General features: G+C 35.8%; 1 protein-coding gene across 1 annotated transcript in view; it reads left to right on the top strand.

Annotated features, from left to right (window-relative positions):
- LOC106883134 (ral GTPase-activating protein subunit alpha-1) overlaps nt 1-14,990 on the top strand; it is a 289,144-nt gene that overhangs the window by 174,545 nt on the left and 99,609 nt on the right. Inside the window, 1 exon segment of the mRNA XM_089359945.1 lies at nt 6,933-7,061. Coding sequence (XP_089216071.1) covers nt 6,933-7,061 — 129 coding nt within the window.

Here is a 14,990-nt window from a genome sequence, read left to right as displayed (position 1 = left end):
TGACTAGTGTTCTTAGCAGATTGAATGACCACATCAACGGTTTCCCATGACCATTTGTCCTTGAGTACCTTCACCAGAGATCATGTGTTGCAAGCATTTGGTTCAGGCTTCCAGTCATAAGATTAACTCTCAATTGTGGTTTCTTCTTTTCTTTTTTCCACCAGTCTCAGAAACCCAGTAAAATGGTATGGGTACTACCCTTCTTCTTCAGAATAAGCCATTAAAAGCTCCCTTTTGACCTGTATGGCTCCTTAGCCCTTTAGCATTCAGATTTTAAATTCAAATGTTATGCTTTTTCATTCACATTGTTTTTAATTAATCTTTCATTATTTTGTTGCTTCAAAATTTTGATAATGTGATTGTATAATTTTAGAATAGCATTGAAGCTTTTGCATAATCCTCTATTATTATTTATTATTATTATTATTATTATTATTATTATCTGCAGTTTGCCACTGTTTCCCATCTTGACATATCTGGAGTTACTGTAGGTCAAACCTTATCATAACAGTCAAGTACAAAGGTGTCATAGTTCTGTTTGATCAGGGCTGTACTGGGGGTACTCGGCAGGTTACAACTAACTTGCAAGCCTTTGAGGTCCATTGCTTGGACCTCCAGAAATTAGTCAAAATGCTCTTATATCTAGGCTGAAATTATTACCAACTAACACTCTCCCCTCAAAATTGCTGGCTTTGTGCCTAAATTAGAAGCCATTATTATCTCTACTTTAGCGAAGGTGGGGGTATTGTTTTCAGTTGTGTTTGTTTGTCCGTGGACAAAATATCTCAAGAACTGCTGGATGGATTTGGATGAAACTTTCAAGGATGTTTGGCCTCGTGACTGGCATGAACTGATTAGATTTGGGGATAGATCCAGTACCGGTCAAGGATTCTGGATTATTTTTCCTGTTTTTTAAAAAATTTTTGAGAGCGGCCGGGTTCATTTTTAGTACTCTTGTTTGTGAGAGCAGTCGAGTTTATTTCAGATATTCTCATTTTAGAAACCATCTCTGGCTAATCGTTGTGAGGACATTGGTGTTGCCTTGGCAGGGGTTTGCGCTCTCTGAGTGCTCTAGTTTTGTTATTTTTATTATTAAGGCAGTGAGCTGGCAGAATCTTTAGCATGCCGAACAAAATGCTTAGCGGCATTTCGTTCATCCTGGCATTTCGTTCATCCTGGCATTTCGTTCATCCTTATGTTCTGAGTTTAAGTTCCACCACGGTCAACTTTGCCATTTATCCTTTTGGGGTCGATAAATTAAGTACCAATGGCTTGCTGAGGTTGATGTAATTGACTAGTTCCCTCTCCAAAATTTCAGGCCTTGTGCCTATAGTAGAAAGGATTATTATTATTATGACCATCACTGTAATTAAAAGTTGTTGGAATCATTAATATCAAATATCACTGTCCTTACATTTGTCATTTGATCCACTAGAAATAGCAGCTAAATCTCACTTAAGTTATAATGGTATCCTATAAAAATAAAGATATATAGCATAATACAGTTTATTTGCATTATGCCTTAAAATAGAATGGAATGGTCATGGCTGGAATACTTTTGGAGGATCAGCAGCAACAGCATTTATACTCACCACACATAACAAACATACACATGCCCACATTGCTAGACATATTGACACAGAAAGAATAAGCTACCTAAACTTAGATAATGCTACATACCGTTATTCTTTTGAAGAAAAATAAAAAACGTTGTCCTTTCAAAGCCTAGCCAGGCTCATGGGCCCGTTTTCCCTGGTTTCTATGGCATTTGTGTTCCCCCCAGCTGGACGGGACGCCAGCCCATTGCAGCGTTACTCAAGAAACAGGAAGAAAGAGTGAGAGAAAGTTGGGGCGAAAGAGTACAACAGGGGTCGCCACCACCCCCTGCCGGAGCCTCGTGGAGCTTTTTAGGTGTTTTCACTCAATAAACACACACAACGCCCGGTCTGGGAATCGAAACCGCGATCCTCCGACCGCGAGTCCGCTGCCCTAACCACTGGGCCATTGCACCTCCACTTGAAGAAAAATACAACATGGCAATTAAGGTTATTAGTATTATTTCTAAGTTGTTGGTGGACGTTGATACTTGTTTTCATTTTTGTTTGCTCAGAATATTGCAGGATTAATATTGGAAATATTTTGAGTAATTATTTCATTCCATGAGCCATGATCTGTTAATCTGCTTGCAGATTTGGCTTCTGGTGGTTGATTCTTAAAGTGAAAACAATGGTTTCTTTTTTCTGTCCTGTCTCTTCATTAGCATTGAACTCTAATCCTTGGTTTGGCTCACGGGTATTCACAGGCGGTCTTTGCAGAGGGACAGTTATAGCTAGGATTTTATGAGGGTTTATATGAATAACTGATAGTAGCAGTGGTAGAAGGATTAAACACGACAATGAAAACACTCACACATAATCCGCCCCCACCCAAACTCCTGCTTTCCTTGAGAGCTCTTAATCTTACTTTTGTCTTTCCCTTTCTCAATCAAGTATTCTCTCTCATACACATATCTTAGGGAGGATAGTGAGAAAATACTGATAATATAATGGACATCAGGTAGGGTAAGAGAAATGTACTTAAGCACCAAGCCATGTGGTTTGACCACATACAGTTATTGCTATTATTTTCTATTTCATTTTGGCTTTTTCTATTGGTTTGCAAGTGTTGTCTTCACATATGCACATGTGCACACTAGCATGTACAAATAGGACAAAAAGTATACAATATGTGTAGCAGAGTTAATTTGTTTGAAGCTGATGATTCACTCTGCCATAGCTCTGAGTTGAAAAGAGATCACACACACACACACACACACACACACACACACATTTATACATACATACATATATACATACGCACAGCCACGCTTACACACACACACACACACACACACACACACGTGTGTGTGTGTGTGTATGTGTGTGTGTAAGCGTGGCTGTGTAGTAAAAACTTGCTTCCCAACCACATGGTTCTTGGTTCAGTCTCATTTTATGGTACTTTATGGTAAGTGTCTTCTACTATACCTCAAGCTGACCAAAGCCTTGTGAGTAGATTTTGTAGATGGAAACTGAAGGAAGCCCATCATCTATCTGTCTGTCTATGTGTGTATGTGTGTGTCTTTCTGTCTGTCCATCCACCCCACACCACTTGACAACCGGTGTTGGTGTGTTTGCATCCCCGTTACTTGGCAGTTTGGCAAAAGAGAACAATAGAATAAGTACCAGACTTGAATTAGAAATAATGGGGTTTGACTCATTTGACTAAAAATTCAAGGTGGTGGCCCAGCATACCTGCAGTCTAATGACTGAAACTAGTAAAAGATGACTCTCTCTCTCTCTCTCTCTCTCTCTCTCTCTCTCTCTCTTTCTCTCTCTCTCTCTCTCTCTCACACACGCACTTGCGTTTACACACACACTCTCTCTCTCTCTCTCTCTTTCTCACACACACACACACATGCTCTTGCATGTACACACACACACACTCTCTCTCTTTCTCTCTCTCTCTCTCTCTCTCTCAATATGGTGTTTCAGATTTTTCTTCCAGTGCTTTTTTTACTATTATGCGAGATTATGTCACAGCCTTGACATATTTGTTATTGCATGTAAATTTTCATTAAGCTCTTTTGTAGCTTACACTCTGTTTAGATGAATTATGATGTATCATACTGAATTAATGTGTTTTTTATTGCCCCCTCTCCCCACATTATCCATGTTTATTTATTGGCATATCTATGCTTCTACTTGTGGCTGGAAATGTTTGGTGGATGGTCAATGTTTAGTAGAGATAGATTATCCTAAGATTCACAAATGAATAACCAATCAGACTTTTGTGTTACATGGATCCAAAGAAGGGATCAGGCAGACAGGTATCCCTTGTAATCATGCTGGGGTTGGGGGTTTGTTGTTCTTGTACTTTTTTTTTTAGCTGTAGGACTTGTAGTTGCAAGAATTGACTACTGCAGTTAATTACACTCTGTTGCATGCTTAGTTATTTTTTTAATATTTGTGATGGTAATATAACCATGATGATGATGATGTATGTCCACGTCTCTGTGTCCTCCTAAGAGACAATTTTGTTGATGGTGTCTAATTTATTGTGACTTGTGGAAAAAAGAAGAGTTGGAAGCCAGCTTAGGACTCTGACATAGTCCATGATTATTTCTGTTTATTAATAAATATTCATGATGGTGCTGACCTCCAAGCCTACATGAAATTAAAAAGCTACTCACCTCACTCATCTTTCTCCCAAATTATTGAGTCCCTTCCCTAGAATATTAACCCTCCTGGAATTGCCTCCTTGCATATGTTTGTCATGCAGTTATCAACTTGTGGCTGTTAAGGAACAACAGTAACCATTTGGATCTCACTGGTCCTACTAAGGCCATTGGCACAATTCCTTCCTCAAAATTAAACCAAAAAAAAAAAAAAGTGTTATACTTTTCTACTTTAGGCCATAACGTTCGGCTGACAAATACTTTCTATTTATCCTATGCATTTTGAAAATTAATTTGTTGTGCAAAATAACTGGAGCTAATCCACTCTCTTCTCCATCACTTCATCTCACTCTACTGTTTTGTTACAAACTTGAATAATATGTGGGAGTTAGATTTCTCTTGAGCAGATTCAGCTAATAAAATAGGTAATGCTGTTCCACAGTGTGATTTAGATGTGGGACTATATTGCACAGGGTGCATCTGTGCAACATATTGATTGATTATGCTCAATGCAATATAATAGATGGGGTGTGTTGCCTCTATTTCCTCTAAACAGGAAGGATGCATAAAATGGTTTCAATTATAAAGCTTTCATAGCATTGCTGTTGTCAAGAATGATTCTTTTTTTCTCTCCTGCAGTTTGTAGTTGAGTGTTCTTCGGTGTTTGTATTACTTGTGAATTAATGGACCTACACCAGGAAAGTCTTGCTTCAGTTTGTGTTGGCGGAGCATAGTAAGGTGACACTGGGGTGTCTTTGTCAGGTTGCAGGCCTGGACAAAGTGGAACAGGGGGTTAGAAGTTGTCCATCTGGTGGTTCTCTCTTCTCTACAACATTGACGTTGTCTAATGGATAGAAGGACAGGGAAAATGCCAAAACAGCTTCTCGCCAGTGTCAGTGCAATTAATTTCCAGAATGAAATGAAGTACAATATTGGACTGCCTCAATTTACGCCACCACATGACCCACTCCTTGTTACAGTGAGGTGTATTGTGTGCCTCATTGATCCTGACAGCTATGCCAGTGGAGTGCAAGCTTCTGGTAGGGTCGCTAATGCTGAGCAGGTCAAAGAATAGAGGCCTGGTTAATAGGGAGCACGTCTTCCCAAAAGTAAAAATGAGCTTGTGTCGGGCCAGTACCTGTTTCTAGAAAAGGGCAAAGTTACAGAAACATCGAAGACAATTCAAAACCAACAAGATCTGGGAGGGGAAGCTTCCTCAGGGAAATCAGACACAGTGCAGCAAAATCTGAAAGGACAGCAACAGAAGAGCAAGTGGAGATGAATAGATTACACCTTAAGGAAACCAACATCCTATATTACATGTCTGGCACTGACCTGGAACCCATAAGGGAAGTTGAAGAGAGAATGCTCTAAAAAAATAACTGGAGGTGGAATATTGAGGCTGAGCTGAAGAATTAGGGATCTAACTGGAGAGAAGCAAAAAAGACAGCCCGGAGTTGAGAACAGCAGACAAAATTCGTTGATAGCTTATGCTCCATAGGGAACAAAGGGATTAAGTAAGTCAAAGATTAGTTAGTTAGTTAGTTCTCTCTGTGCCATGAGGCACATTAGGTCACCTTACGATCTCTCCAACCAATTCTGTTTTCTGCTACTGTTCTGGTTTCAATTCCTACTCCTCCACCCTTCTTGTCTCCTTTCCTTGTCAGTGGTCTCTTGCCATGTGGTTTTTAGGGTGCCCTGCTGCTCTTTCCCCCCCAAGTTGCCACTTTAGTGCCACTGTACAATCACTTTCTCGATGTCTGAGGACGTGTTGGATCCAGTTCCAGCGTCTGCATCTGCATCTTATTTTTGTCACTGATCCTGTCAATGCCTGTTGTCGTCTCATTTGTGTCATTTCACATTCTTTGCAGCCACTTGATGTTGAGTGTCACAACTCCTCATTTGTAGTCAATCAAAGTACTTTATTTGTATTGGTAAAATTTTTTTTTTTTTTTCAATTTTGAAAGCATGAAAGGCAAAATTGATCTTGGTGGGACTTGAACAAAGCAGAATTTAAAGAGATAGAATAAATAACAAATAGCTAATAAATATGTTGTCCAGTGCTCTGTTTTGCCATCAACTACTCTACTTGAATGCAATTGCTGCTGCTGCTGCTGCTACTACTACTACTACTACTACTACACAAATCATTCATGCGTGGTGGTTGTTTTCTCTGTCATTTTTCTATTTTTTCTTTTTTAAAGTGTTTTCCATATCTATTTCTTTGTCTATCTATCTATCCATATATATATATATATATATACATATATATATGTGTGTGTGTATATATATATATATATATATATATATATGTGTGTGTATATATATATATATATATATATGTGTGTGTATATATATATATATATATATATGTGTGTGTATATATATATATATATATATATGTGTGTGTATATATATATATATGTGTGTGTATATATATATATATATATGTGTGTGTATATATATATATATATATATGTGTGTGTATATATATATATATATATATATATATATGTGTGTGTATATATATATATATATGTGTGTGTATATATATATATATATATATGTGTGTGTATATATATATATATATATATATATATGTGTGTGTATATATATATATATATATATGTATATATATGTATGTATAAGCTTGAGTATGTGTGTGAATATTATGTATATATGTATGTTTATGTATATATATCTTTCTCTGTAATTGCAGTTGACCAACCTACATCTGCAACAACCGCTAACGCAGCAGATACACCAGCCATCAGCTCTTCTAACTCTTCAGCCAAGTTGTCTTCAGCTTCTTTTTCACCTTCCCAGGTGTCTGCTCGCCAGTCCAGAGGTAGGAAGGCCCAATCTGCCCTTTGGCATAAAGGATTAGACAATTTAATCTTTTTTTAAAGCTCACTTCATGCATAACTTACACAGACAGGCATACCTGTGTGTGAGCATGTACGTATGTATGTATCTATGTATGTATGTATGTATATATGTATGTATCTATGTGTGTGTATGTGTGTGCGTGTGTGTAAATGATATGTGTATTCATGTGTGAATATTCATATATGCATATAGTTATGTATCTATGCGTGTGTATAATATATATACATGTGTATATATATATATATATATATATATGTATGTACATATGTGTAGATATATATATATGTGTATGTATATGTACATTCATTAATATAATTGTGTATGTATGTGTGTGTATATAATATATACACATACACACATGCATACAAGCATGCATACACATATGTATATATATCAATAAACATATTGAAAAAAAAAAAGAAAAAGTTACCTTTTGATCAATCAAAACTATCTCCTTTAATTGTTTTTATAGTGTCTTTAGCATGTCTCTTTTATTTCATTTCCTAGTGTTCCATTTTATGTATGGGTATATGTATTTGTAAATACACATACACATATATATGTATAAGCTTTTACTTTTGTTTAATATTTGTTTATTATTATTATTATCATTATTGTTATTATTATTATTATTATCGTTATTTTTTTTTTTACTCCTAATCTTACCTATTTTTGTTCACAAACCACTTCATTCCATATTCACCTTTTACTGTTGAACACATCACATTTACATTCAGCTAATGGCACATTTACAAAGCTGCGATAGTAAAGAAAAAATATCTGCTTATTGCCATCTGTGCCACCACCCTGCGTCACTTTCCTTCATTCACTTACATGCATGATCTCAGTTGCTCATGCATGCACCCACCTCTTTCGACGCATATCCCTGTCTCTTACACAGAAGCAATGGTCCAATCCCATTGCGTTCATATTTTGTTGCAAGTTGATAAGAACAGAGTAAGAACAATATTATGTCATACAGTTAAGACAATAAGTATCAGCTAATGACTAGTCGGAGTACACAGTTTTAAGTTCATAAATATAAAATATCTCTGCATGTGCAAGTGAGCATGTGTGTGATTGTAGATTCTGTGGTTGATATACTGTAGTTCAGCATTGTAAGGACTACTAGCAGGAGAACATTAAGTTCGGTCGTTTCTTGTTATCCAGAAGGAAATTCATCTTTTCTTTGTAAATACCGCAGGAACAATATGGTTCATAAACAGATTCATGTAGTATGGAAAGTAGTACAATTCGGTGGGTACATGGCATACTTAACACCTCAGTATTTAATCAAGAAGCAAAAAGAAACAAACAAAAAAAAAAAATTTGTTTCTCTATCCAATGTTTGTATGTTTTGATGTGTCCGTATTATCACTACAAGTTAAAAATGAAACCTTAATTAGTCACTTGGGTTAGCATGTTAGTTTCAAAAATCAGCTTTGGTTAATTACTTCTATGGAAAGGACTAAAACAGTTAATAATTGTTCTGTATAGCTCTCAGTATCTACTGTGGAGTCTTCTAGTCATTACAGAGCAGTTTTTGTAATTGTGTAACACTGTAGCCATAGATTGATTAATCAAAATTTTCACTGTTGGAAGTTCAGAAGCAGCCAAAAAGATGAAACATTAGTTTTCTTTGATGTACTTCAGGAAGTACAAGTATTGCTGGGCCTTCGCTGAGATCATGAGAAGTAGTAAATGGATGCCAAAAACCTTGAAACTGTGGATCCTTTGATGTCTTCAAGGAGTACACGCACTGCTTAGTCTTCACCAGGATCATGAGAGATTGTCTGTTATATGGATGCCAAAGAACTTGAAGCAATGGAAACTTTGTACCATACCATTGATGACACACCTGAGAATATGTGCACTGTCTCTTATCTACCTCTGCTTCACAATATTTTTATTTGATCTTCTTGATGTTCCAGGGCTAAGGAATTGTAAGCATTACTATGGTTACAGATTGCCAGCACCTTGTCTTTTAACCTAATTTAATTGAGATACCACATAAAGTTATTGAAAGCATCAAAGATCTCTGATGTGCAAAAATTTGAATTTTCTATAGTATTTACTAGAATGCCATTTACAGGCAGACTAAGATTTTCTGCTTCAGTTTGTAAATTCTGGCTTCAATTTTTCACAGATTTATTTTATTCTTAAAGTTTGTTTTAACCACACTTTTTACAGAATTTTTTAAGGTGAAATTTTCTTTGTATCCTCCTCAAATTATCTCTTGTTCTCACAGCCACCACACCTTCTCATTGAAAGCCACAAACTCTTGACTGAGTTATCACCGTCGATCAAACCTACTAGGTGAGGGTTTTCCACAAACTTTGATATTTATCAAGCAGCTACAAACAGGGGCACATTGTCAGATGAATATAACAAAAAAGTGTAATACAGTTTTATTCACATCCCTGGGACACTTCACTGATTAGGCTACATAAAAACCGTTATTGATTTGAAGTCTATTTGTGGCAAATTTCAAAACTCGGTTGCAGAGAGAACTGCTCCATTTCAGTTTGGTTTTGACTGGTCCAGTGGTGTTGGAATGGCATGCTGCAACAGTTGTAATTAACTATAGTATTCAGTCATTGGTGTCTTTAGCAGACAATGCATTTTTGCACATGTATTGGCTCTGTTCTTATTGGCTACTGCTGTTCTATCAGGCCCATATGAATACACATGTACACAAGCACATCTCGAGAGATATGCATACATACCACACATCTCTTACACGCCATCCAGCTACATGCACACACGCATATATTATTCCTTCCCCTCTACACATCTCTCATCTACAGAAACAAAGAAATGGAAAATGATGGAAATTTTTTCAAGGTTTATTTTTTTTGTGTTATTATATTTTATTTTACTCTTTTTTCTTTCTATTTTTTCCTAAAAAAAAAAAAGAGAAACAAACCTAACAAAATTCTTTTAACTCTTATTTCTTTGTGCGTGTGTATTCCCACCCCCTGTAAATACTTAAATATATATATATTTATTACTGTCTTGTGGTTTCAAGGGCCATGCTATGTGAAAAAGAAAAGAAAAAAAAGAAGCAAAAACAAAATAAAACAAAGTCAAAAAAGAAACCAAAAAAGACAAAGCTACTTTGTTGGGGTGGGGAGAGGAGACTCATAAGCAACTCTTTCATTCCAAAGAACAAATGTTGTTACTACTACTACTACTACTACTACTACTACTACTACTACTACTTGTGTTAATGGCTATTATGTTTTCTTATTTGGGAATGCGAATTTTAGGGGGAGGGAGAAAATGGGAAGTTCTGACATTCGTGCCTTTCCAGCCCTCTTCCATTTCCCTCTTCCTGTCCATTTCTGAGGGCACTAAACACATTAATGTTGGGGTAGGGAACCGTTTCGATTTTCACTTAACTTAGGGCAAGGTGGTGAGTGGGGCAGGGGTAGGGGCAGATTTAATTGAAGAAGTAAGATAGAGAGAGAGAGAGAGAGAGAGAGACTTTTGTGACATGGGTGTGCGCCTGTTGAGGTCTCTTACTCATGTTGGGTTGGTGGGGGTGGGGGGCAGTCGTGGATTTCATTTGACATTAAAACAAAATAAATTAGCACTATACACACATGTACACATACTACAATATGCGCCTCCTACATGATTACGATGATGATAAAATGATTTTTTTTTTTTGTTTTTTAACTTTGTGGGTTGGTGATGGAGGAGGCAGTAGTAGCGAAGTAAATATTTGAAGAGAACCAAATATTGGGAATAAGACTGGTGGGGATAAGAATTTAAAAAAATATATATATAAAAAAAATGGAAAAAGACAAAAGAAATATTAAAAAAAAAAAAAAAAGCAAATTTGAAATTTAAAAACAAAAAACGATAAAAAAAACAAGGCCAAATGATTAATAATAATTATCATTATATTGATAATATCTATTTAAAAAAAAAAGTGTGAAATAAAATAAAAAAAAAGATGAACATCCAAAGAAAAGACATTTTTCTTTCAATGATCCTGAACCTTGTTAAGAGGTTGTCATCACATTTGATGATGACAATAACAGTTTGTGTAGTTTGTGGAAGTTTTATCTTTGTTTTAATTATTTTCTTTTTTTTTTCTTAGTTTTGATTGAATAATAATAAAAAAGGAAGAAAAGATGAATAATCAAAAAAAAATTAAAATTAAAACTCCATATGGCTCTCTGTTTTCTGTATTGCTATTATATACATATATATATATACATATATATATATACATATATAAACTATTTTTGTTGTGTCTCTCTTGTTTTCATTTTTTCTTTTTTCCCTTCAGTTTTGATCTTTATCTCCTTATATTCGTGTTTTCATTATATTTTTATCTATGATAAAGGTCGATATAAATTTTGTGTTTTTTAAAATATTTTATTGCAATATCAATATTCTTTCTGATCCCATATATATATATATATATATATATATATATATATATATATATATATATGTATCATATGGTCTGTTGTAAATTCATTGCGGAAATACATCGCAGTAAATACACCGAATGGAATTACATTGCAGTAGATATGGCAACTGGAATTAATATACATTGCAGTAAATACAACGATTGGAATTTCACAGCTTAGTAATTTCATTGTAAGGTAACTACCAATACTTTTATTTTTTTAATCTTTCACTTATTTCAGTCATTTGGACTGTGACCATGCCGGGACACCACCTTGAAGGGTGTAGTTGAACACATTGACTCTAGCACTTGTTTTTTTGTTATAAGCCTGGTACTTATTCTACTGGTCTCTTTCTGCTGGACCATCAAGTCATGGGATGTAAATAAACCAACACTAGTTGTGAAGCACTGGTGGAGGACAGACAGACACTCACACACACACACACACACACAACGTACAAATGTTTGGATAAACATTAATTTTTTTGTTTTTTTTTGTTTTGAAATATATCTATATATGTATAATGTCAATTTGTCACATTTTATTAACATTAAAATTCCAACCTACCATTTGGAAAGTTTTAGAATTCTTTGAAGAGAACACTCAAGACATGAACTAATAATCATAGTTATGTCATCAATGAGAGTGCACGGCCTGGTGGTTAGGGGTGTTGGACTCATGATTGCGAGATTGTGATTTCAATTCCTAGACTGGGTAGTGTGTTATGTTCTTGAGCAAAAGACATCATTTCATATTGCTCTGCGATAATTTCGACACCTGATGTGTGTTACACAGTGTATCTGTTCAGACAATGTCGATTTGATGGAGAGAGTGAGCTAATGTGCGACACAAAGTTTTTCATCTCTATAAACAAATCATTTGTGCAGGTCATTTGGCAAAAAGCTGAACACTCATACATTGTCTTGAACACGTGAGTCCATCATGTCATCAATGCAGAAATTAGCCCATTGTAAAAATGAAATACAGAATAGCAAATATTCAACAAATGATTGAAAATCAACTCCCGAAATAATGAATTAATTTAAGAAGCATTGGTCTATTTTGAATCATTTTACCTTTTTAGAATTTATAATTGTTACTATTTTGTGTGTGTGTGTGTGTGTTATATTTTTGAAAGCAGCTTTTAATTTTTTTTTTTCGTGTATTTATTAAGTTAATCTAACAGGGTCTTCCTTTTGTCTTTGAATTTCTTTTTTAATGTTAATGAAGTGCAATGTCTTTAATCTGTGATCAAAAACTTAACATTAGTAAAGTTTTGTTTAGTCATGGCTATGTGGTTAAGAAGTTTGCTTCACAATCACATGATATTTCTGGTTCAGTCACACTGCTTCACTTGTAGGATGTGAGTAAATTTGGGAAACAGAAACTCTGCAGAAGCCCATTATGTATGTGTGTGTGTCTGTATATATGTATGTATTGGCATGTATCTTTCTGTTTGTTCCTCCACTGGTGTTGGTTTGTTTCTGTCTCTGAGAGTAGATGGTTCAGCAAGAAAGAAACTGCTTGAATAAGTACCAAACTTAATGAGTTCTAGGTGTGCTGGGGTCAGTTTATTTGATTCAACCATTCAAGGCAGTGGTCCCACATGGCTTACATTGCAATATCTGAAGCTGGTATAGGAATAAAGAATATTTACTTTGCAGATAAATAATAATGTAAAATGATATTTTTACTCAGATTAAAAACGGGACGATGAATTCACTAAAGCACTAACGGTGTATTGACTTACAATGTAATTATCTTATGATGAAATTCCAGGTAGTATATTTACTGCAATTTAATTAGCCACAATGAGTTTACTAGACACTATATACACATACACATACACGCATATACATATTTGTGGCATCTGATTAATTATACACACATACACAAACATGTATAAAGTCATTTGATTCATTCCAGGACCTTGTGTGTTGATTGTTAAATAAAACGGCTTTTAGCAGAATTAATCATTCTTTATTTGTAATTAATAATTTAATTTCTTAATTGTCTTCTTGTCCTTTCACTCTCCCTCTTGTTTGTTTACATCTTTGTGTGTGTGTGTGTGTGTCAGTGTGTGTCAGTCAATGTGCATGTGTGTTTGCCCTCTCCCTCAACATGTCCTAATTTGGGGTGGGATGATTCATTCATATGTACTCACACACACACACACACACACACACACACACACACACACACAGAGCCCCAATCCACATATGCACAGACACATACATGTTACACACAGTCCACACACATAAATGCAGTCCACTCTCTCAAACATACACCACTCACAAAACACTCTACTCATACACACAAATTACACACACACACTCACCATAGGCTTACACAATCCACATAATACAGTTTCTACACACACTCTACATGTGCTTATACACATGTACACACAATCTACATACATGTGCAGTCTACACACATGCGCAACATAGTTACATGCCTACAATGCACACACACACACACACACACACACACACACACACACACACACACACACACACACACACACACACACCCATATCCTTGCAACACACATGCAACATACACCTTCCCACATCATATACTCTACATACACACAACATATGCCTCCCCAAACAGCCCCTCACACAATACACACATGTACACACACACAATATATCCTAATTGTCTAATGTCTCATTTTGTTTGACTGTTGATTATATTACTGAACAATTTCTACTGGTCAGATCATGTCTTGGTGTTTATTTCTCAGTAATTATTTTTTGGTGTTTACCTGTTAAATTAGTTGAATTTCAGTCACCAGTTATTACTGTTGTCATCTGTGTTGTTGTCTTTGTTGCTGCCACCACCACCACCACTACCTCTTCTGTGACCACTTCTACTTTCACTATCATTAATGTCACACCTGCTGTTGCCTGAGCTGTCACATTCATCATTGCCTTTTGCTGTCACACTCTGCTGCTGTTTTCTTCGCTGCCACATCCTGTTGTTGCTGCTGTCTTTGCTGTCAAAACCCGAGGTCACCTTTGCTGTCACTGGCAGTTATTCTCACTGTCACCACAGCCTCTGCTGTTATTTTCTGCAATCACAGACTTTCTCTTCCAGTGCAATAGTCAACCCTACCATCTTTTGTTGTTGTCCACTTCCTTTATTATCATCATTTTTGTTACTTCTACCACCACCACTGCTAACTTTGTCACAATGACTCATCAAAATCGTATATGCTTAACTACATCTGCTACACCTCACTTAAGGGAGGAAAAAAAGACTATTTGTAAGTGCTCAAGTTGAAAAAAGGAGCATAGGTCTGATTTTTTTTTTGACCTCAGCCGAGTGAAAGCGTTAAATAGGTCCCCCCACCTAGGTTTAAACCTGGAATGTAAAGGATTGAAATAAATGTAAAGTGTTGACAACATGCTAAAGGTGATCATTAAAGTTGTGTTTAGCTCCAGCTTAATTAAAGG

This window comes from Octopus bimaculoides, chromosome 11 (genome assembly GCF_046866305.1).
Source record: "Octopus bimaculoides isolate indiv1 chromosome 11, ASM4686630v1, whole genome shotgun sequence".
In the NCBI taxonomy this organism is placed as follows: domain Eukaryota; kingdom Metazoa; phylum Mollusca; class Cephalopoda; order Octopoda; family Octopodidae; genus Octopus; species Octopus bimaculoides.
This window is presented reverse-complemented; position numbering and strand designations above follow the sequence as displayed.